Below are 19,620 nucleotides of genomic sequence, written 5' to 3'. Positions count from 1 at the left end.
CAGCGAAGGTGTTTGTGTGCACGTTCAGTCCAACGTGGTAGCCAGTGCGATGACTGCAGTGCTGCGTTTTGTAGCAAAATCCCTTCAAGAGACGCGGTTTTTGGTGGAAAATGAAGCTACAGACGTCTGCAAGCGGCCAATCAAACACCTACACACCTGTGCACACCAAAGCCTTCCTGCTCTCAGGCGATTCTGGGTGATCCTGCGCAGAGCCATCCGGTAACCAGAGGCACTACCATGGCAGAAAGCGCAGTGTGAAAAGGGTTAGGGGGTTTTTGAGAGCAGGGTCATGGCAAATGCAGCTGCAGAGGTTGTGGTGCAGGAGGCAGCATCAGGCCAGGCTTGCTCTCTCTCGCTGGCTCTCTTACGTTTAGTTTCATCATTGTTTGCGCCGCAGAAGCCTTCGGCTCTGTTTATGCTCATCGTTTCAGCGTTCCCTCCATTTTTCCTGCTCGATGCGTACTGAGTAAATTGAGGTTAAGTAGCTCGCTGGAGGTCATTAGGAGTTCCCCTGCTGGGACTTCAACTTGGGGTCCCCCACTCCCTCTCCCCCCTCCAGGCATCTGTGAAGACTTTGCTTCCTGTAATGGATGGTGATGTATCGCCCCTCTCGGTGCGGAGCAGATCACTTCGTTACATTAGTGTTTAATTGGCAGATGCTTCTCCAAACCCCCTTGCAGGTCAGAGCAGATTAATAAGCGTATCGCCGTATCCTTGTCTCCTGGTGCATTTACTGCGCCTGGTTTCATGGAGGTGATATAGAGGTCAATAGAAATTCCCGCGGGATGACCCACACCGTTTCCAGCTTTCCATACTGCAGATGTCCAGGAAAGTTCCAGAATGGTGGTTAAGGACTGACCCATGGGATCCGCTGATCCCTGGATGGGAAGTGGTGTAGGTCGCTTGAGGCTCAGTCTGTTGTGCACTGATCCCTTGAGGCTCAGTCTGTTGTCCACTGATACTTAACCAACTTGATTTTATAACAGCTACCGGTCTGCAGGTGTGCATGTCAGCACGGAGACCATAATTAGCGTGCTCTCGCCCCGCAGTGGAGGAGGACACCGAGGAGAGCTCCCGCTCCGGCCGGGACTCCGTATCCACCTCCACCGACCTGCAGCTGCCGTCCGGGGAGTGGCCCGGCGGTGACAGGACGAGTGACGGGGGGAGCCGGGCCAGGGAGGAGAGGAAGAAGGACAAGTCGCTGAAGGACAAGAGGAAGTCAGAGAGGGACAAAGAGAAGGAGAAGGAGAAGGAGAAGAGCAAGGCTAAGAAGGGCATGCTGAAGGGCCTGGGAGACATGTTCAGGTGAGAGCGCCCCATTGAGGCACCACCGCGCAACAGCACCCGTAATCATTTTTAATGGGCTTACGGTTTATTCATGCTCTGTAAACAGTAACCACCCTATGCATGTCTGTGTAGGAATGCGATCGCACGAGTTACAGGTGCAGAGTCTTCCTTGGCCATTATGCCTCGCTGTGTCACTGGTGGGGTGTCCGGCGCACTGGGTGGGGCTCCTTAGGCATGCAGCACCTCCCCCTGGCCACACTCCTCCATAGCACCATGGGGTACACCGTCAATCCGGAGGAGGTCGCTTTTTTAGGCCGTGTTTGATATTGCTTTGCTGAAGCTAATTAAAGGGAACCTGCGATTAATTGTGTAGATTTTGGTTTTTCGTTAGTGTGTCATGGTCAGGGGGGTTATTGCAAGCTGTGCCGCCCACCCCCCACTCCAGGGACTGGTGTAATGGGATTGGTCTGCTGACTGCGGCTGTGACGCACAATGTAGGCGGGGGTGTTTTTATGCCTGTTTATCGTGTTTCTCCAATGTATCTACTGTCCCGATGCAATTCCTGTGTAATTCACTTAATGATCGACACCTCCTCCCCACCTGCCTCACACGGCCTCACTCATCAGATGCTGAGCCACGGGGGTTACTATGGAGGGGGGGTTGGGTTTTCCAAAGTGTGACTGGTGATGGAGCACAATTCTGGATGTCCTCTGGACTGCCCCTAGGAGGTCCTAGGTGGAATGTTCCGGATATACGGAGCGAGACTGCTCCACTTGTGGGCTCCATGGAGGTTAGATCCCGAGACAGCATCGCATTGGCAGAACAGGCCCTGGAGCAGCCGGACCAATGTGCAGGGAGAACTGGGCCCCAAGGGGCCCTGTTTGGCTTTGTGGACATTACTATCTCCTGGTGTCACCCCTGCATGCTGTCGAATTGGACCGATCCAGAAGTGTCACCGGGGGCACCATCATCCTCTTGTCACTCTCGTCCTTCTTTATCTGAGCGGGGAGGGGGTATTATTGGGGGGCATTGCCAATACAGTGGAGGCCACCAGGGGGGTCTCTGAATGTCATGGGGGGTTTGTCGTCCCCTTTTTTTTAAATCGTAAATATGTTCTGAGAGGTCGTAATCACGTTACGGCTGGGGGGGGTGTCATGTATCCTGGCAGCCACTCGATGCTGATCACCCGCGACGTTGCTGTGTTCATGCCGCCGGCTAACCGCATTTCAAATGATCGCGCCCTCCTGCCCCCCCACGCACTAATCGAATCTGAAATCCCGCCTAAATGGAATCTGATATGCTGCCGCCCTTTCTGACGTAGCCAGGTCCAGTGCGTTGTTGGGGGGCAGTGGGTGTTTGGGGGGGGGGGGGCAGTGTGTGTTTGGGGGGGGCCTAAGTGGGCTGTTGGAGTCAAAACAAAAACGAGAGCTAATTCTACACAATGGAGCATCAGTAATATTGTAATCAAAGTGTGGGGGGGGCGATGGTAAAACTTACCAAAAAGGGTGGGGGCAGGAGTGCTGTCAGTAAGATTTGTTGATGAGGGAGGGGTATCATGCAGCAGGATCAATTGATCAGACTTAAGAACATAAGAAATTTACAAACGAGAGGAGACCATTGGGCTCATCAAGCTCGTTAGGGGAGAACTTAACTAATAGCTCAGAGTTGTTAAAATCTTATCTAGCTCTGATTTAAAGGGACCCAGGGTTTTAGCTTCCGCTACACTAGCAGGGATCCTGTTCTCTAACCACACGCTGTGTAAAGAAGTCGCTTTCTCAAATTCATTTTAAAATGTTCTCCCGCTAATTTCTACTTATGGCCACGAGTTCCAGTATTTAAACTAATATTGAAGTAGCCATTTGACTGAACAGCATCCAGACCTGTTAGAATCTTATATACCTGGATCATGTCCCCCCTTAGTCTCCTTTGCTCGAGGCCGAACAGATTCAGCTCAACTAACCTCTACTCAAAAGACATTCCTCTAAGACCAGGAATCATTCTCATAGCCCTCCGTTGCACCTTTTCCAAGGCAGCAATGTCCTTCTTAAGGTATGGTGACCAAACCTGCACACAATATTCTAGGTGGGGTGTTACCAAGTAATTATATAATCGTAGCATCATCTCCCTTGACTTAAACTACACACACCTAGAGATGTAACCTAACATCCTATTGGCCCTTTTTTATTGCTTCCCCACACTGTCGAGAGTGGGACATGGAAGCATCAACATACACACCGAGGTCTTTCTCATAATCAGCTACCTTTACTTCAGTGGAACCCATAAAATATCTGTACTTTATATTTCTGCTCCCTGCATGGATTACCTTAGATTTGTCTATGTTAAATTTCATCCGCCAGGTATCAGCCCAGTCGCTAATTTAATCAAGATCCCGTTGTAGCCTCTGTGCTGCTAGGTCAGTATCTGCTACACCACCCATCTAGGTGTCGTCTGCAAATTTAACCAGTTTACTGTATGTATTTGTGTCAAGTTTAATCATTCCCTCTTTTTTACTAAGGTTAGACTTGAGTTTTTGCATCTCCCCATGTCCGTTCACAAGTTGTCTTCCACTCCAGTGAGACAGAATCCGACCAGGGAGATGTTAATGTTAGTCTTGTATCTTTCTGACGTTTCGTTCTTATTAGGCTACTTTGTGCCAGTTTGCTTGGCAGTGAAGAGCCAGTGGGCTCCAGTGGTAAAAGACAGCTGGGTAGCATAAAGTCTCAAAGTAGAATAGCCCATTACAGCTGGGACAGGGGCAACTCATGAAAAGTATCTGCTAAAATTGCAAATAACAGACATGTTGCTATCATTTAAATAATCATATTATATCTTTAAATGTAGCTCCTGGAAATTCTGTCTTCATGGGGCCCCTGCTTTCTGTCCCAAACTTTTAGTTTCCATGTTTTTCACTTCACTTCCTGTGCACTTTTTTCACTTCACTTCCTGTGCCTTATAATATTTTTGTAGAAGTTGACGAGGTAATTTCCTGTGCATCGTCCTTTACCGTGTCTCCATGTTCCGGTGGCATGTTTACAGGCAGGCGAGAGGTCAGCCCTGTGAGGAACTGGCCCCCTGCTCTGGGGGCCGCACAGCCCCTCTATACCTAGGTTCAACCCCTCCCACCCCTTACAGATTTTTTCCCCCCCACATGATCTGCTTTTACTCGTCTAAAAGTGCCACCAGTGAACTGCGAGAGCCGGTAATAACATAAAGAGGACATTCCCCTCCATTTTTATCATGCGGGGGCATAACTGGGTCCCTGCCATGAACATCCGGGGGGGGGGTAAAATACAATAAAATAAAAGCTGCGATATCTCCAAGCGAGGCAGATCCGGTCAGCATAGCTGGGAAGGGCGGTGGCTGGCTGCGCAGATCCTGTGTTTCTCCAGTAAACTACCCCCCCGCCCCCACCCCCACCCCCCCACACTGTCCTCTGCTCCCCTGAGACTCTGTAACCTCCACCTTTCTGCCCCAGTGGGTATAGGCGTTCCCTGAGGCCCCTCGATGTGACAGGGCAAACGTGCAGATTCCCTGTGCTCATGTCCTCAACCCCCGTCCCCCCCCCACCCCCGCCGGCAGCCTCCATACAAACAAGGCAAAGTGTGTCTGAAATAGTGTGGGAGAGAGTTAATTACATCAAACCCTGAAGGGGGCGCTGCTCTTGGATCCTTGAGCCTTTAGCATTTCAGTATGGTACGCATAGTAAGCAGATCATAAAGGTCACAGAGGTGCGCTGGGTTAAAAATGCCAGTTAGGCCCCGGGACATATTCTGAGCAGCCCCTGTGTCGCAGCCCCTATGTTTCCATGACGATGCCATCCCCTGTGTGGGTACGGCTGGGGTGTGTCATTCATCAGATGTGTTACATGCTACCACGAGCCGCGGCTCCACTCCTATGCAATACGCCCCCCACCCCGGCAGGCTGGAATCAGGCGATGGCAAAGTATGCAGATACCCGCCCCCCCCCCCCAAAAAAAAATAAATTCGGACTTTAAAGACCCCAAAAATGGTGACCAAAACGCTTGGAATGTGGCCGCCTCTGATAAATGTCACCCGGGTCGCTGCTGGGTTTCTGCCAAACTTGCTGTTTTTGTTGCACCCAGGCTGTGGGGGGCCTGGATGGAGGGGAGGGTCCCATGGTGCAGGATGTCATGGGGGGGGTCCTGTTTTTCTTAACACCCTGAGGAATAATAAATCGGAAAGGCATGTAAGGGGAAGGCAGGGCCTGTCTGCTGGTGGACTGCGGGTGGGTCATAATGAAGGAACGAAAGAGAAATATTTTTTTCTGGGGGGGGGTTTAAATGGTTTTTGCTGTTTTGACCATGTCTGTGACCATGTTTTTTATGGTGTTACCTTTGGGGGAGGTCAGCTGATTTGTTGTTTCTGGGGTCTCACTCCAAAAGTCACTTTACCCCCTCCCCTCCATGTGTAGTGATTGTTTGTGACCAACAGGAGGTCCCCAAACCTCGGGACCCCCAGTCGGAGGTGTGGCGTGGGGGGTGGTAACACTGCGGCTGGTCACATGACCTATTTCCGCGGTCTGGCAACTAAGGTGAATCGGGCTGAGCAGACGTCCACCCCGCAAGGCCCAAAATGGGCTTTTTGGGTGGGGGTGTGCTGTGTACAGGGAACTTTGAAGCGGGGGCCACCCACAGTCCACAGTGAGAAACCACCCCCCCAGCCCAAGCCATGCATTAATGTCATGAATATATTCATACAATGCATTGTTGTTGTTTATTTTCTCTTTTATTGCAGGGAGAATGAGGTTGATGATGGAGCTCCGTCGTGGCTCTCCTGGGAGGGGGGGTGCGGGTCACTCCCGCTGTGGGTCGTCTCTCTACTTTCCCACTTTGCATGACTTAGGCACCATAAAATAATGAGGTTTTTTTTTGGGGGGGGTGAGTATGTGGGAAGGTGCCATTTCCTGGGGTAGCAGTCGACTGGGCCGTGGTTGTGGTCATGATCACGGTCAGGTCGGGCCCCTCCCCCCCGAGATTTGCAGCATTTTCACCCTCTATCTGTTTCCCTGCTGTGAAACAGGGAAGTGGCCTCACCTGCACATTGTAATTGCTTCTCACTGAATGTTTTTGCCTTGGTCAGGCTTCTTCGGGGCAGCGTGTGGCTCAGTGGGCTGAGCCTGTGTGGCTGTAATCAGAAGGTCTTCGGTTCAGACCCAGCCTCAGCACGTCTGTAGGTCCTTTTGCAAGACCCTTAACCCCCAGCTACCCGGACACCCCAGCGGGTGGCTGCCCTTCGCGGGCAGCTTACTCTACAAAGAGCAAGTTGAGGGAGGCATAAAGACAATTTCCCTACTGGAATCAATAAAAGTATCTATTATTATTATTATTATTATTATTATTATTATTATTGCAACCACAGGCCTGTGTCTGTCGCGTGGGCAGGTCATGCTCAGGTAACAGCTGTGTTTTAGCATTATTGTAGTAAGGTTCTGTGATGGTCCCATGACTCCTTGCGGTCCTGACACTCAGCATTTTAACTCCCGTCCCGTAAAGCTTAATGGACCAGCCTGTAAAGTTGCCCAAGGTCCCTTACGAGGCCTGGCCCGTTAATTAGGGCCCCATTTCATTAAGGCTGATGGACACAGCCTCTTCCCAGCGATCACGCTACGCATGCAAGAAAAAATGCCAAAACTGATCATTTTACGGCATAAAATCTCTCATATCTGTGGTGCAAACAGGCCCTCGTGTGCTGTGGGCTAATCGGAGCATCCCGCGTCTGCACTTTCGGAAACAAAGGCGGCTTTTTGGAGCTTGTGAAAGTCCTTGTCGCTGTCACCCTCTCGGTGATGGACGACTGAGCTCTCCTTATTAGTAACCGCGGTGATTCGAGGTTTTCTCCTCTCCGTGGTCCATTTCCTAATTAATTAATCAGGTAATGTATAGTGTTTCTCATACAAACGGGGCCGACCCACCTTGACTCCTGCGGGGGGGGGGGGGGGGCGGTAAACGGGCCTCTGGACAGGCTGACCCCCATTGCAGAGATTGCGGTCCTACATCACTGATGACACGAAAAGAGGAAATTCGCCGAGAGAGGCGCTTTTAGCGTGAAGAGGGCCACGGCGGCCAATCTGAAGCTCGTCATTACGCTGATACATTCATTTATTCATTATACTCCTAAGGAAGCATCACCTAAAATAATCATTTTAGATGCGTGAGTAGTTAACGTCCCTGAAAAGACCTCTGCACAGAAAAAGTAAAGATAAACGATTCCAGCTAATTGCAGTATGACTTAATTGAGATGGTTATCTTCCCTAATACAATCAAACTCATCAAACAAAGCCTGATTTTCAACAATCGGGGGATTTCCCTAATCAGTCCCCGCCCCTTTTTCCCCGACATTTCAAGTCTCTCACAGAGTTTGTGATGCTGCCATTAATGGATTCCGCAACAAATTTGTTCTAGTGTGTGTAAATCGCGACACTGTCCCCAGTTCCCTGGGAAACCCATTTCATTAGGCCGGGAATTTGTCCAGATAGATTTGTGTTTCAGTAATGTGTGGAATGTAAAACATACTGAACATCTTCTTTGGACCCAAGATGTTTCTCAGTGATGCAAGAATGTGGTCGGGATTCCTAACAGCCCGTGCTCCCCCCCCCAGAATGGACCTTAGGTCATATCCCATAATGCTAATGGCATCCAGACAGCTGCATTTTCCCGCAGATCCCTTTTGGGGTGGAGCTTGTCCAGGCTGTCTGATGGAGCCGCAGTCCAGGTGTGCATTGCTCGGTCCGTAATGACCCCGCTTCTGAGGAATCTGGGAGCGGCTGTAAATGAAGCTGCTTCTGTGCCATTGGAACTGAATGAAGAACAGGGCTGGGGCTAGCTTTGGGTCACATGATGCCTTGCCGGACCCCAGACCACCCCCGCCCCATGATTGACATTGATACAATTTATGTGGGTGATCCCTGCCCCCCCCACCACCACCGCCTCAGACTCGTCACGCTTTCCTGCTTCTCAGCCTGATCCGCCCCCTCGTTAGCTCATACACCGCGCCGAGCCCCCTGCCGAGTTTACGATGCGTTCCGCACTCCTGCCTCCCGCCCGCCTACCTCACCGTTCATCAGCAAGATTGCCCCACTTGCCCCCCCCCCCCACAACACTTCTTTCTGAATTTACAGGCTGCCAGTGTCGTCCCATCATTAAAATGTAAAGTTTCCATCTAAATAACGCCGCGTCGCTCTGAAAACCTTAAACGGGAGGAAGAGATAAAATTAAGAAATGGCTCCTTTCAGCGCCAATCACGGGAAAAGCCTGAGGTAGCGGCTCTGGACTTCAACAAGGCCATGTTTCGGTCATGGAGTAAAGAAGCCCGACGTCTGGGGCACAAAGGAAAGTGCCAGCACCACGTTTCTTTTCTAGAAGGTTCTGAGTTTTTTTTTTTTTTTTCTTCTTCTTCAGATTGGGGCATTACGTGTCAGCAAAATTAGAAGTGAATCGTACAAATTAGAGCCTTGGCCATCGTGGGGTGGCAGGGCGGGAAGCAGGATTGGCTGACACCATGACGGTTTTACAGGTTTGGAAAGCACCGGAAAGATGAGCGGCCAGATGAGCGAGGCGGAGTGGAACGCAAGGCATCCAGCAAATCGAAGGTGGAGGAGACGCAGGTGTCGCACGAGGAGGCGCGGCGGATGAAGATGGAGAAGGAGAGGTGAGCCATAAAGGCTATGACTGGGCCCCAGACCCAGGACAGGGGATGAGCTGTCCAGTTAAATAAATAGGGGAGAAAAACCATCCGCAGATCACTTAGTAAATGTCAGCCATTTCTAACAGGAAGCTTAATTGATCGTTTATAAATAGTTCTCTTTTTTGCCTTTGCTGCCCTGCTAATTGCTGCTCACCTTCTTGAAACCTGATTGGATGTGAATCTGGTTATAATTACGAATCAGTGGCCTCCCTGCTGTTCCCCTGTCTTAGCTGTGTGGGGTGGTGGGGGTGGGGGGGTTATTTGGTGTTTTTTGAATGGAACGCCCTTGTGACAGTCCTGCCTCATGAGCCTGACCGGCGTGCGGATGTGGGTCCGTCTCCTTTCGATTGCCGTTACCCTGGAGACCTCGCTGCAGAGCGGCAGCTGTGTCTATTGTGTGCAGTGTGCGGGTGGTGCTCCATAATGCCCCCTCCCTGGACCTGGAATTGAAAATAAACAATGGGCGCTAATCTGCGGGCCGGACCACCACGGTGGGGCGCCGGTGGAACCCCCCCCCAGAAAAGCGGCGGGCACATCATCGCGGGCTTCCAACACATGTCCTTGGTACCTTCTTGTCTTTGCATCTGTTTGTGTGGAATCTCTTGCGTTGAGAAATTCATTTTCATCGCCATTTGTCTCCATTTGTCCGCATCTGAAAATGGAGGGGGGTGTTCTTTCTCCTACCTGTCATCGAACCCCACCCATATTTTCACACCTTTAACGGCATTGGTCCTGGGGGAAATTTCCCCTGGTAATAAAGCAGCGGAGCAGAGCGGCGTGGAGCACAGGTACAGGGTGAAGTGTAATGCGACTGCTGGCCACGCCACAGGCTAATGCCATGATGGATGAGGCCGCCTCCCTGTTTCCGTGGCACCACGGATGGGCCCCTTTCACTGCTGCAGGCTGGCAGAGAGGCCCGCTGGCAAAAAGGCTAATACTCGCGCGCTTTAATGCTGTGTTTTATTCATAAAATAGCCAGGGGACAGTTTGGATCACCCTTATCACATGCTGTTATTAAGTGAAAATTATATATTTACTCGTCTCACCCGAGCTTTTTCAAAGGCATGGGGTTAGAGGGAAATTAGCATTTTGGCTGCTCACACTAGGCATTTGTGCGTTTGGTGTTCCTCATGCAAAGTTTAGGGGCTAGTGGCGTCAGTTAGCGCCGGCAGCTATCGTTGACAGCACCAGCAGCTAACTTTGACGGTTAACGCTGGCAGTTAGCATTGACAATTAGCCACTGCAGCTGATATTAACAGTTAGTTCTGACAGCTAGCAGTTGTCAGTCAGCATTTGTGGTGAACGCCAGCAGCTAGCATTCACAGCTAGCAATGGTGGCTACGGTTCACAGTTAGCACCGGTAGCTAGCATTGGCGGTTAGCACCGGCAGATAGCTCCGGCGGCTGGCATTGGCGGTTAGCACTGGGTGGGCCAATTGCAGGTGTGTAGCTTTGAGCAGCGGTGCCTTGGAGAAGCTGATTAAAAGTTAAATCATTGGCAGAGTTTGTTCTGCTGTTGCCTCCAACACCTTGGTATCATCAGGGACATCATTAAAATCCAGGACCAGCTTGCCCCTTCGGCGCCCCCCGGTGTACGGACATGTGTTGTGCTGGTGGGTGGCCCAGAGGCCTTGTTGCGGCACATTTGGACCGAGTTGGGAAAGGGCCTGGTGACACGAGCCTGCCCCAGAGCCGTTAGCGACGCTCACTGAGGGAGGCGTTAGCTCGGCCACGCGGGATCATGTGGCTATTTTTGTTCCTCGTTCTCACCTCCCGGTCTCTTTTTGGAGGTCAGAAGCTTTTTCCTGTGGCCATTTCCTCTTCCTGCCCCCTGGCACCAGCCCGCAGTAGTGTTACCAGGCAGAACGTGGGGGGGTGCTGCGGCCCCTCCCCCTGCATTCTCGACTCTGTGGGTTACCTAATGACCAGCTCACACCGTGCATCTTAACCTTTTCCCACTTTAAAAATAGACACCTGGTGCTGCCCCTGTATGTGTAGTAACCTTGCTGCGTTGGGGGGTCACCCCCCGCGTAAACAACCGTGGAAGTCAGAAACCGTGATGCACGCCCCCCACCCCAGCCTGCATGCTGCGATCCCCCGTAGTGACAGATCTTGTTTAATTCATGTTGTACCTGCGGCCTTTTTCTCATTTAAATGTCCAGAGCGCGATTCCTCTCATCAGTATGTATGTCGAGGGGCTTGTGCTTTACTATAAATATACATATTATGCATATTGTATTAAACACAGAGCTATTGCCCGTTTCTTTCCATGTATTTCCTTTTTTATCCAGTTAAAGTACTTCTACTACTTACAAATTAATTACAGCGATAGTTCTGATGTTGTTGAATTACTTCAAACTAATTTAATTGCCTTTTATAACATTCATCTGTCTGACTGAATTACCACATGCAATTAGGCCGTGGATCGCATGGATTGATTGTGAGTCTGATTATATATCTAATTATATTGATAGCCAGCAATAAGTCGAGATGAATTATTATGGAGTTTGCGTTTGGCCAATTATCGCGCTGATGAAGTGATGGGGGGGCTCAGATCGGTGTTGACGGGGGTGGGGGGGGTGGGGGGGGTTCAGGATGTCGGGAGTCAACAGGATTTGCAGGTGTTTCCACGCTCTGCTGTCATTTTCCCGCTTTTGCCCTGCGCTCAAATCCAAGCCTGGATGCCGTTGGTATAGGAGTGTATAAAACCATAGTCACGATTCTGTGTAACTGGCGGGGTATGGCACGCCAACCCCAGCATGACCTCTCACCACCAACACGCCCCCCCCGCGCACCAGTGCACCCGCTAATTTAATTTAGCATTTAAAGGTGTGTGTCGGGACAGCGCACTCGCCGAATGAAGTTCCGACTGCTAAGTGGTGTGATTTATTCGACATGGCAAGCTTGACTACAGAGAACGGCAGCCCCCCCGTTTAACCCCTTATCACCCGCCATACTACAAGCCGGATATCTAATCTGTCCTGTGTTATGGGGGCTGTGCTTCTTGATGGCCCAGTGACGTCACACGCCCTGACCCTTCAGCTAGCCATGTCATACGCTGTCGTGCCTTAGAGTAACATTTTGGCACCATGGGGGCGCTGGAATGTCAGCCGTCTGAGTTCTCACTTTAAGCAATGCGTGGTACAGCCCTACTTGTTACCATGGGAATAGAGGAGGGGCACAGTTTTCCGGAAGGTAAGAGCCTCCCACGCGGTCCCCACTCTGTCCTTGGATGTTGGTGATGGAGATATCCGGAAAGTTCTGGCTGGTGAAAGACCACGCCGCCAATGGCTTCCTGTGACTGGGAGGAAATGGTTGGCTTTGTCTTCAACACTGCCTGAAAGCTTCCTCCCCTGAGGAGGATGGGGTCCGGGAGGGGGGGATTCAGGGATCCCGTTCCCTGTCTGACTCGAGCCGCAGATATAAAGCTCGTAAATACTGCTTAATCGATACCGGCGCTTGCTTCTTCCGCTTCCTTTCTATTCTTGTCCATAATTTCAGAGCTTCCATTTAATTACAAGAGCACTGATGAGTAATTAGCTTTGGGCACAAAAGGTACACGTTGATTATTTTTGTTTTTGTGTGCTGTTTCTGCAGTTTTCTCTGTCCTCACTGGAGAAAATCGGCCTTCGTCCTTGCCGATTCCATAACTCTATTTTTCTTTCTCATCAGAATTCAGCCTTTATTTTAATTATTTTATGCAAGCGCCTTGAATGTTTTTATTTAGCATTTGCTGATGTTTTTCCTTTGCTTGGGAGTGGGGTATGTATTTGGGGCAGCCTCTTGTCTGCATTCACACCACATGGTACCATTAATGTTTAAAAAAGAACCTCTGGGGGTAGGGGTATTTAGCCCGATCAGCCCAGGGTATTTGCTCTGTAGTTGGCGGGGTGGCTGGCCAATGCTGACCGGGACCATTTCTCAGTCTCCTAACCTCTCTGGTTCAGCCCGATTTCCCCTGCTGAGGAGCAGAGGCTGCCCCTTCTAGTCAGACCCAAAGCCTATGGTTCCAAGGTGGCTTTGCGATATCCTTCACCATCCACTAGCGGCTACTTATAAGCAGCATTCAGATGGCCGGAGGCCCTGGGGGCAGGGCCTCCAGCAGGCCTGCCCCCAGGGCCTCCAGCAGGCCTGCCCCCAGGGCCTCTGGCCATCTGAATGCTGCTTATAAGTAGCCTTATCTTATACTCAGCCCATCTTCTCGCTAGGAGTCAGGCGCCAGTCCTGGGAACTAAATTCAATCAAAAGGAGAAACAGTAATGAATCCTCCAAGGGGGTTTCTGTTCTTTGGTTCCTCCTAAAACCCATGGTGACATGGTCATGTTTTGTTGGCAGTCAGCTGACCTCAGTCAGGTGACCTCGGCTGGGCTTGAGGTTCCTCCAAAGACTCGGGGAGCTTAATCATATGGATGTTATTCTGGAAGACGGCCCGTTTACAGAGCAGCGTCCCATGGTGGGTGTAGTGGTCGGTCCCTGTGTTTATTTTTGGTTTCTTATGATAATAAAGTTCAGGGAGCATTGGCTCGAGATGAAGAGGCGTTGAAATGCTGTTGGGTTTGGGCGGGGATTTCCCCACATGGGGGGTGTGTGGTGACCCTCTGCTATGTGCATTGAGCACCTGGCCCGGAAGCAGGTCGCCGGGCCCATCTGGAACCACTGACGGTTCTGGCCGTGGCCCATGGGGTCGCCTGCCTTGGGAGTCCACCCCATGGCCTCGCCCCGCCGTCGTCTTCTTCAGGGGGGCCCACCATCGGCATAGGGGCGGGGGCGGCGGGCGGTGCATTCAATGGCCTCGTTGTCTGAGAGTGATGGCAGCAGAGGAATGTTCCAGAGTTTGGAGACCGGGAGGAGTTTGGGAGAAGGATCAGGAGGCTTTCTGGTGCCTTAATAGTTAGAGGAACCTTGGAAAAATTGTCCAGGCCCCTTCAGGAAGGGGGCTGAGATTTCAGTAGTGCCTCCTGCTGGCCGGAGGCTTTTGGCCTACCTGAAGCCTTGACAGATGACTGAAACGTGTTTGGATATTGAACATGAAAGATTGTGGCATGAGGAGGGTGTTTCCACACATCTCAGCAGCACCAGGAGAACATGTGTTTCCCGCGTCAGGCGTGAAGCAGTGCATTTTTTGGGATTATTACCATGTTGCAGTGGCTCAAGTCTCCAGGGTCACACCTCGGGCATGAACCAGAGTTTCATATCAATTTACAGAATCCAGGCCAAAACGCGGGAGATCCGGGAGAGACAGGCGCGGGAGCGCGAGTACGCCGAGATCCAGGACCTGAGCCTGGTGTCTGGTTCCGAGGAGGAGCACCTGTACGCGGGCATCGGCTCTATCGCCTCCTTTGACTCCTCGCTGGACAGCGGCCACAGCCTGTCCCTGTACAACCAGCCACGGGGGCCTGGAGACGACAAGCAGGCCGCGGAGTCGCTGTACGCCCAGGTCAACAAGTCCCGCAACGGACTCCCTCCCTCCGGTGACAGGTAGGGGGTGCCGTCCTCGCTTTGTACACTCGTTGGTCGTCTTGGGCTCCTCATTGTCTTCGGATGATCACCCCAGCCCACCCCAAGAGGTTCAAATCTTGCTGTACGCGCAAAAGAAAACACATTTTTATCTCCCATTTGTACACCTTGGAAGCGGGTCAAGCATCCATGTAATCTAATCATTTCCAGGGTGTGAAAATGGAATGATTGCCACTCTCCAACTCCTGTTTTGTGTCATAGTCTTGGGTTGTGTCACTGTCCCCAATGGTGGGGGGATGCGTATCTTTCCATCTTCACACACTTTGTTCCTGAACATGGATGACATGGTCTTCAAGTCAAACTAAATATTTATTATTAAGACTAATTTCTGGGTGTTTTCATACTATAAAAATTAGGGCATGCGTAGGCCCTATTATTGCCCTATTATTGCTGGTGATACATGGTGTTCTCTGGGACTTCGTCTGTCTGTCCATACATCCCTCCATCCCTCCGTCCGCCCCCTTGCCTATTCTTTTTACAGTTCATCCCACCTCGCTGCTGTCTTCTCACCATGCGGAGGTATCATGTCTTTATCTCCATGTGATTATTCTTTCGTGAGCCTGCCACCTGTCACTCTCCTACTGCCGGTGACCTTTTGACAAGGCTCGGTGGGATTATTAGACTGTTCCCCCTGGGTTCCTCCCGCTGCGGGCCATGGAACCGGGGGCGGGGGGTGGTGGTGGGTGGGAGCACATGTGACACGTTATCTTTCATCAAACAGGCAGTGAAATCCACCTGCCGATAAGCTCTGCGTCTGGGGTGGGGAGGTCGATATGTTCAGATGAAGTCACGGTTTGTTTACACCCTAGCAGAACTCGCAGTGTCCGCAGGCAAAAATATATGTAATAATAATAATCATCTTCGAGTTGTTATCTCCCGCAAACAGCATGGTCCAGGTGCCTGGGACCTACAGGACATTGATGAACATAATGATTGGTCAGGGCTGCTTTGCAGGCTGCCAGAGCCTTTGTGTGGATTCATTATTTAAGGTCCCAATGCTCTAATCCACACAAATCTGAACCCCTGGGAGATGCTCGCTCTTTATGAACACCTATAAATCACGATGCCGCTTTGGCCTTTCATTGGAGGACGGGCCGGCTTATTGCAGGGCTCCGTGTCATGGGAGGGAAACGTTAACCCTTCGGGGCGCAGCCAGGATGTGCTATGCTTGTGACAGGATCTGTTCCAGCATGCGATTTTATGAGATTTTATTGTTATTTGGCTTGGTTATCAGCCAGCGCCATCTACATGACAACCTGGCGTCATTTAAGAAGATCTTTCTAGGGGAGGGTGTTTTCTCTCTCTGCAATGACATCTCACAACCCCCAAACAGAAAATCTTTTGTTTAATGTGCTGCATTAGAAAAGATACTCATTCTTGCCATTTTTGTTGTCGCGCTGTTTTATTTTGTAATTAGTCATGTAATCACTCTTGATTTAATTCTAATTAAATAATGGTGGTAAATTCAGGGTGGTTTACATTTTAGTTTCTCTCTGCACACGGTTTGTCGTGTAAAACTGTGTTTAGGTCCTCCTCTGTCTGTAGAATTCTTAAAATATCTCACCTGTTTTAACTCCTGCCTCTCAATAGGCACTAAGTAGATTAATCTCTGACCTCGAACGCATTTCTTTTATCCCCCTGTTTACATGAAGGAGGTCTATGCAAAAAAGCAGCAAACTTACAGAGTATCCCTGACCCGAGAAACAGCTGGTCTCTCAGGCTGTAGCTGATCTCCAGTGGCTGTTTAACCATCGGGGAATGATTTCAGGAACTTCAAACATCTAAACAAAAGGATGCAAGAATGTTTCTGTTCTTTGTGTGGGTGGATGCACAGAACAGAGATGAAATGGTAAACATGTGTCGGGTTGGGCTCTACACACGTGACCGAGTGGACGGTGATTTCCAGGGCAGTAAGGGTCTGGACTTCACCGTCACGCTTGCGACAGTCAGCCTTGCTGCTCAGTGCGCAGATGAACGAGATGAGGAGGGTGTTAGGTAATTACCCCCCCCCCCCCTCCCTATAGAGCCCCAGAGACCATCTGTGGAATTTTTTTTAATTGTTTAACTTTGCGGAAAATTCATGGCTTTCTCACTGTACGAGGAATCCGATCGCCAGGAGATGCTCCGAGATGCATCCCAGCCATTGTGAAGTGAATCCTTCTAGAGGAATCTCACCCGACCTTCCCGGCTCACTGAGTCTCCGAGGCAGTGTGGTTCGGTCAGAGAGGCCGTGATGTTACGGTTTGCGGCGAGGTCAGCTCTATCTGAACAAGCGGCTACAATAATTACTTTATTTTTTTCGTGTTCGTGGTCAAGCCCCCTGCTGGCACGGACATGTCGAATGTGAAGAGCATTGGATGAAAGGGTGGGGTTGAGTTTCTGCAGCATGGTCATCGGGGTCGGCTGGTCACCTGACCTCGGTGTCAGTGGATGCTTGTGTCTGACCATGCTTGGAAGATTCTCCAGATTAGTTCTTGGTGGACAGGCTGACCTGTGACTATGGATATGTGTTGAGTAGGGCACGTTATTCCAGAACTTCTATTACCAATCCTGGCCATCATCATCATCATCCTCATCATTATTCGGGGGCAGGTTAGAATGTTTTGCCTGTGGTTGGAAGGTTGTTGGTTCAAATCCCAGGGTCCTTAACCCCTGTTTGCTAAAAGCAACTGATAAACGTAAAATTATTAAAGTATTTCAAGTCTTTTTCTTATATTTTTTAAAGGTGAGTAACTCAGTTCTGAGGGTCCAGCAGATGTGCCATCATTCAACTGAGATTAATCTTCGAAAATGATTCCCAACTAACCCAGTACGTGCCATGATTAAATAACAATCGCTCACCATGCGTGTGTTAGTAGCACCCGTTAGTCATTTGGGGCTCGACCCTCAATGCACCATGATTTGCAGACGGTGACTGAGCTTGTCCCGAAACGCCTCGCGGTGCTTCTCCATCTCTGCCGGGTCTCTCTCATTCCTGCACGTGGCTAAAACGCACTTTATTGGCGCTGGTGTGAACTGCTGCTAAATTATCTGCATTAATTTGTGTTTAGCTTGCAGGCTCGTCGTTTGTATTAATAACATTAAACTGCTCAAAATTAATTCATATTCTAAACAGTCACACGTAGCTGGCATCAATTTTGTGCGTCTGGTTACTCCATCAGCACAGCAAAGCAAACACAAACATCGATTTGCATTTTCAAATTAAACCTAATACAAGCCAGGTAATTTGAAATTTCCACTGCAAACACTGTAGTTGCTTAAAGTGTGCTGGGGTCTCTTGGTAAATGGAAAATACTTCCGCGTTTCAAGGTTGGATTCTTTTGTTTTGTGAAAACTGCTGATTTAGAGCGTAAAATAAGGAGCACTTTGAAGTCTCCTTGCTGTGCCTGACGTGAATGCAGAGGGTTGAGGCGGCAATAAGGATGCTCACTTCCTGTCACAAGACCTCAGGAACAGGAACTGAGAGTTCCTCCCTGTTAAACGGCCCTTTTTTTCGTTTCTGTTTTTATTATTGTTTTTTCCTCGTTCGTCTCCATGCTCTTGCTCAGAGACCTTGAGGTTAAGGTCATTCCCCAAAATATTTCAGATGTCTTTCAAGGTTCCTCTCTAGATGACAGGGATGGCAAGCTTTTGTCAGAGATTCAGCTAGAGACTGACTTGGCCAAGAGGAGGATGTAGAGTGAGTCAAACCAGGTCCCTTTTACACTGCCCAGATCTTCCACTGGGGGCTGAAAGACTGATAAATCCCCCCCCCACACACACCAGCCAATCTCTAGCTATTATAATCCATTACAGTTAAAGCAGGCCATTTGGCTTTGCGGAGACGGCCAGCCTGTCCCTCGTCCACTTCCAGGATTTATCGCGCAGATAATGGTGAGGGACCAGCGGGGGGATGGTGGGGGGGGGGGGGTGGAGGCAATTGCTTGTTCGGAACACGACAGCCAGTCCACTGCTTGGTACCATGAAAACTCCTTCCATGGCTGAGCCATAACTTTGCCTCGATGTGATTTGTTTGGAAATTGCCATCTTTCCAACATGGGTACGACTTTACCGTGTCCAGAATGACCAGCACCGGCAGGGATGCCGTGACCCTGACGATGGTGCGGCAGATGGTGACGATGGTTCCGACAGTGTAATCGTCAGTCTTTCTCATCTGTATTTACGTGGGAGAAAGCTACCATATCCGCGGCATCCGCTGACAGTCATGTGACCCCGTGACTTGTTCAGCCACCTTACCGCTGGCTCCCGCGTGCCGAGCCTCGTGAGGGTTTCTCGATTCACTTCCACTTTTTCTCGTGCCAGGCGGGGGTCACACAGGCGTCTGTTTGGAGCGTCGCTAATGTAAACAAATGAAACAGGATGTTATATCCATATCTAAGCTGATGCAGCCCAATCTGGAGGACATCTGGACGTTAATAACTGAAAATACTCTCACAATGTCTTGTTACATGCAAAACAGCTGTCCTGGACAGTTTTTACTTTTGTTTGAGAGTGAATCTTAGCACAGCAATGTGAGAGTTGTCTGGGTTTGGACCTTATTCCCTGTGTGATCGCAGTATACTCCCGTGAAAACCTGGGCCAGCCTGACCCCCGCATCACCGTATCCTCCATGATTTGGGCGTGAGATTCGCTCATCGGTTAAGCATCCCTGACATCTGACTCAGGGGGCTGCTTTATCAGTGCCAGAACACCTGGGGAAAGTCCTGGCTCTTTATGGGGTTGGACCTGCTCCCCTTCTTGGCTGGCGTCCGGCAGACGAGGGCGTGACTTTGAGGATCAGAGCTTAAATCTCCCCCATCTCGTATATTTCTTCCTAATTTCTCCTACTTGGAAAAACACATTGCAGCTGGATAAATAAATGCCGGGCATATTTGTGTTTTCCTTCGTCCCCCACCGGACGACCCAGCATTTTTAATGTAGCCCAATCGAAAGCGGCTCCGGCTTAATTGCTCTGCTTAAACGAGCCAGCGGGCCGCTCATTAGGGTGTGAGAGGGGAGTGAGACCTTTTTCCCGAGGAGGGAATGAGGATCTCGGCCCAGACGGTGCTTGACTTCTCCCCTCTGCAGTGAGCAAGGGCAGGATGTGAGCTGGTGGTCTGTTTATCTGGACCTTC

The 19,620-nt window shown here is 50.4% G+C and overlaps 1 protein-coding gene across 5 annotated transcripts in view; it reads left to right on the top strand.

Moving 5' to 3' along the window:
• pard3aa (par-3 family cell polarity regulator alpha, a) overlaps positions 1 to 19,620 on the top strand; it is a 208,249-nt gene that overhangs the window by 144,482 nt on the left and 44,147 nt on the right. For all 5 annotated transcript variants that reach the window (XM_072713762.1, XM_072713767.1, XM_072713759.1 and 2 more), the window contains 3 exons: positions 1,050 to 1,305; positions 8,820 to 8,954; positions 14,195 to 14,467. In XM_072713762.1, coding sequence (XP_072569863.1) covers positions 1,050 to 1,305; positions 8,820 to 8,954; positions 14,195 to 14,467 — 664 coding nt within the window. The remainder of the gene's footprint in view (positions 1 to 1,049; positions 1,306 to 8,819; positions 8,955 to 14,194; positions 14,468 to 19,620) is intronic.

This window comes from Paramormyrops kingsleyae, chromosome 1 (genome assembly GCF_048594095.1).
Source record: "Paramormyrops kingsleyae isolate MSU_618 chromosome 1, PKINGS_0.4, whole genome shotgun sequence".
NCBI classification, from domain to species: Eukaryota; Metazoa; Chordata; class Actinopteri; order Osteoglossiformes; family Mormyridae; genus Paramormyrops; species Paramormyrops kingsleyae.
This window is presented reverse-complemented; position numbering and strand designations above follow the sequence as displayed.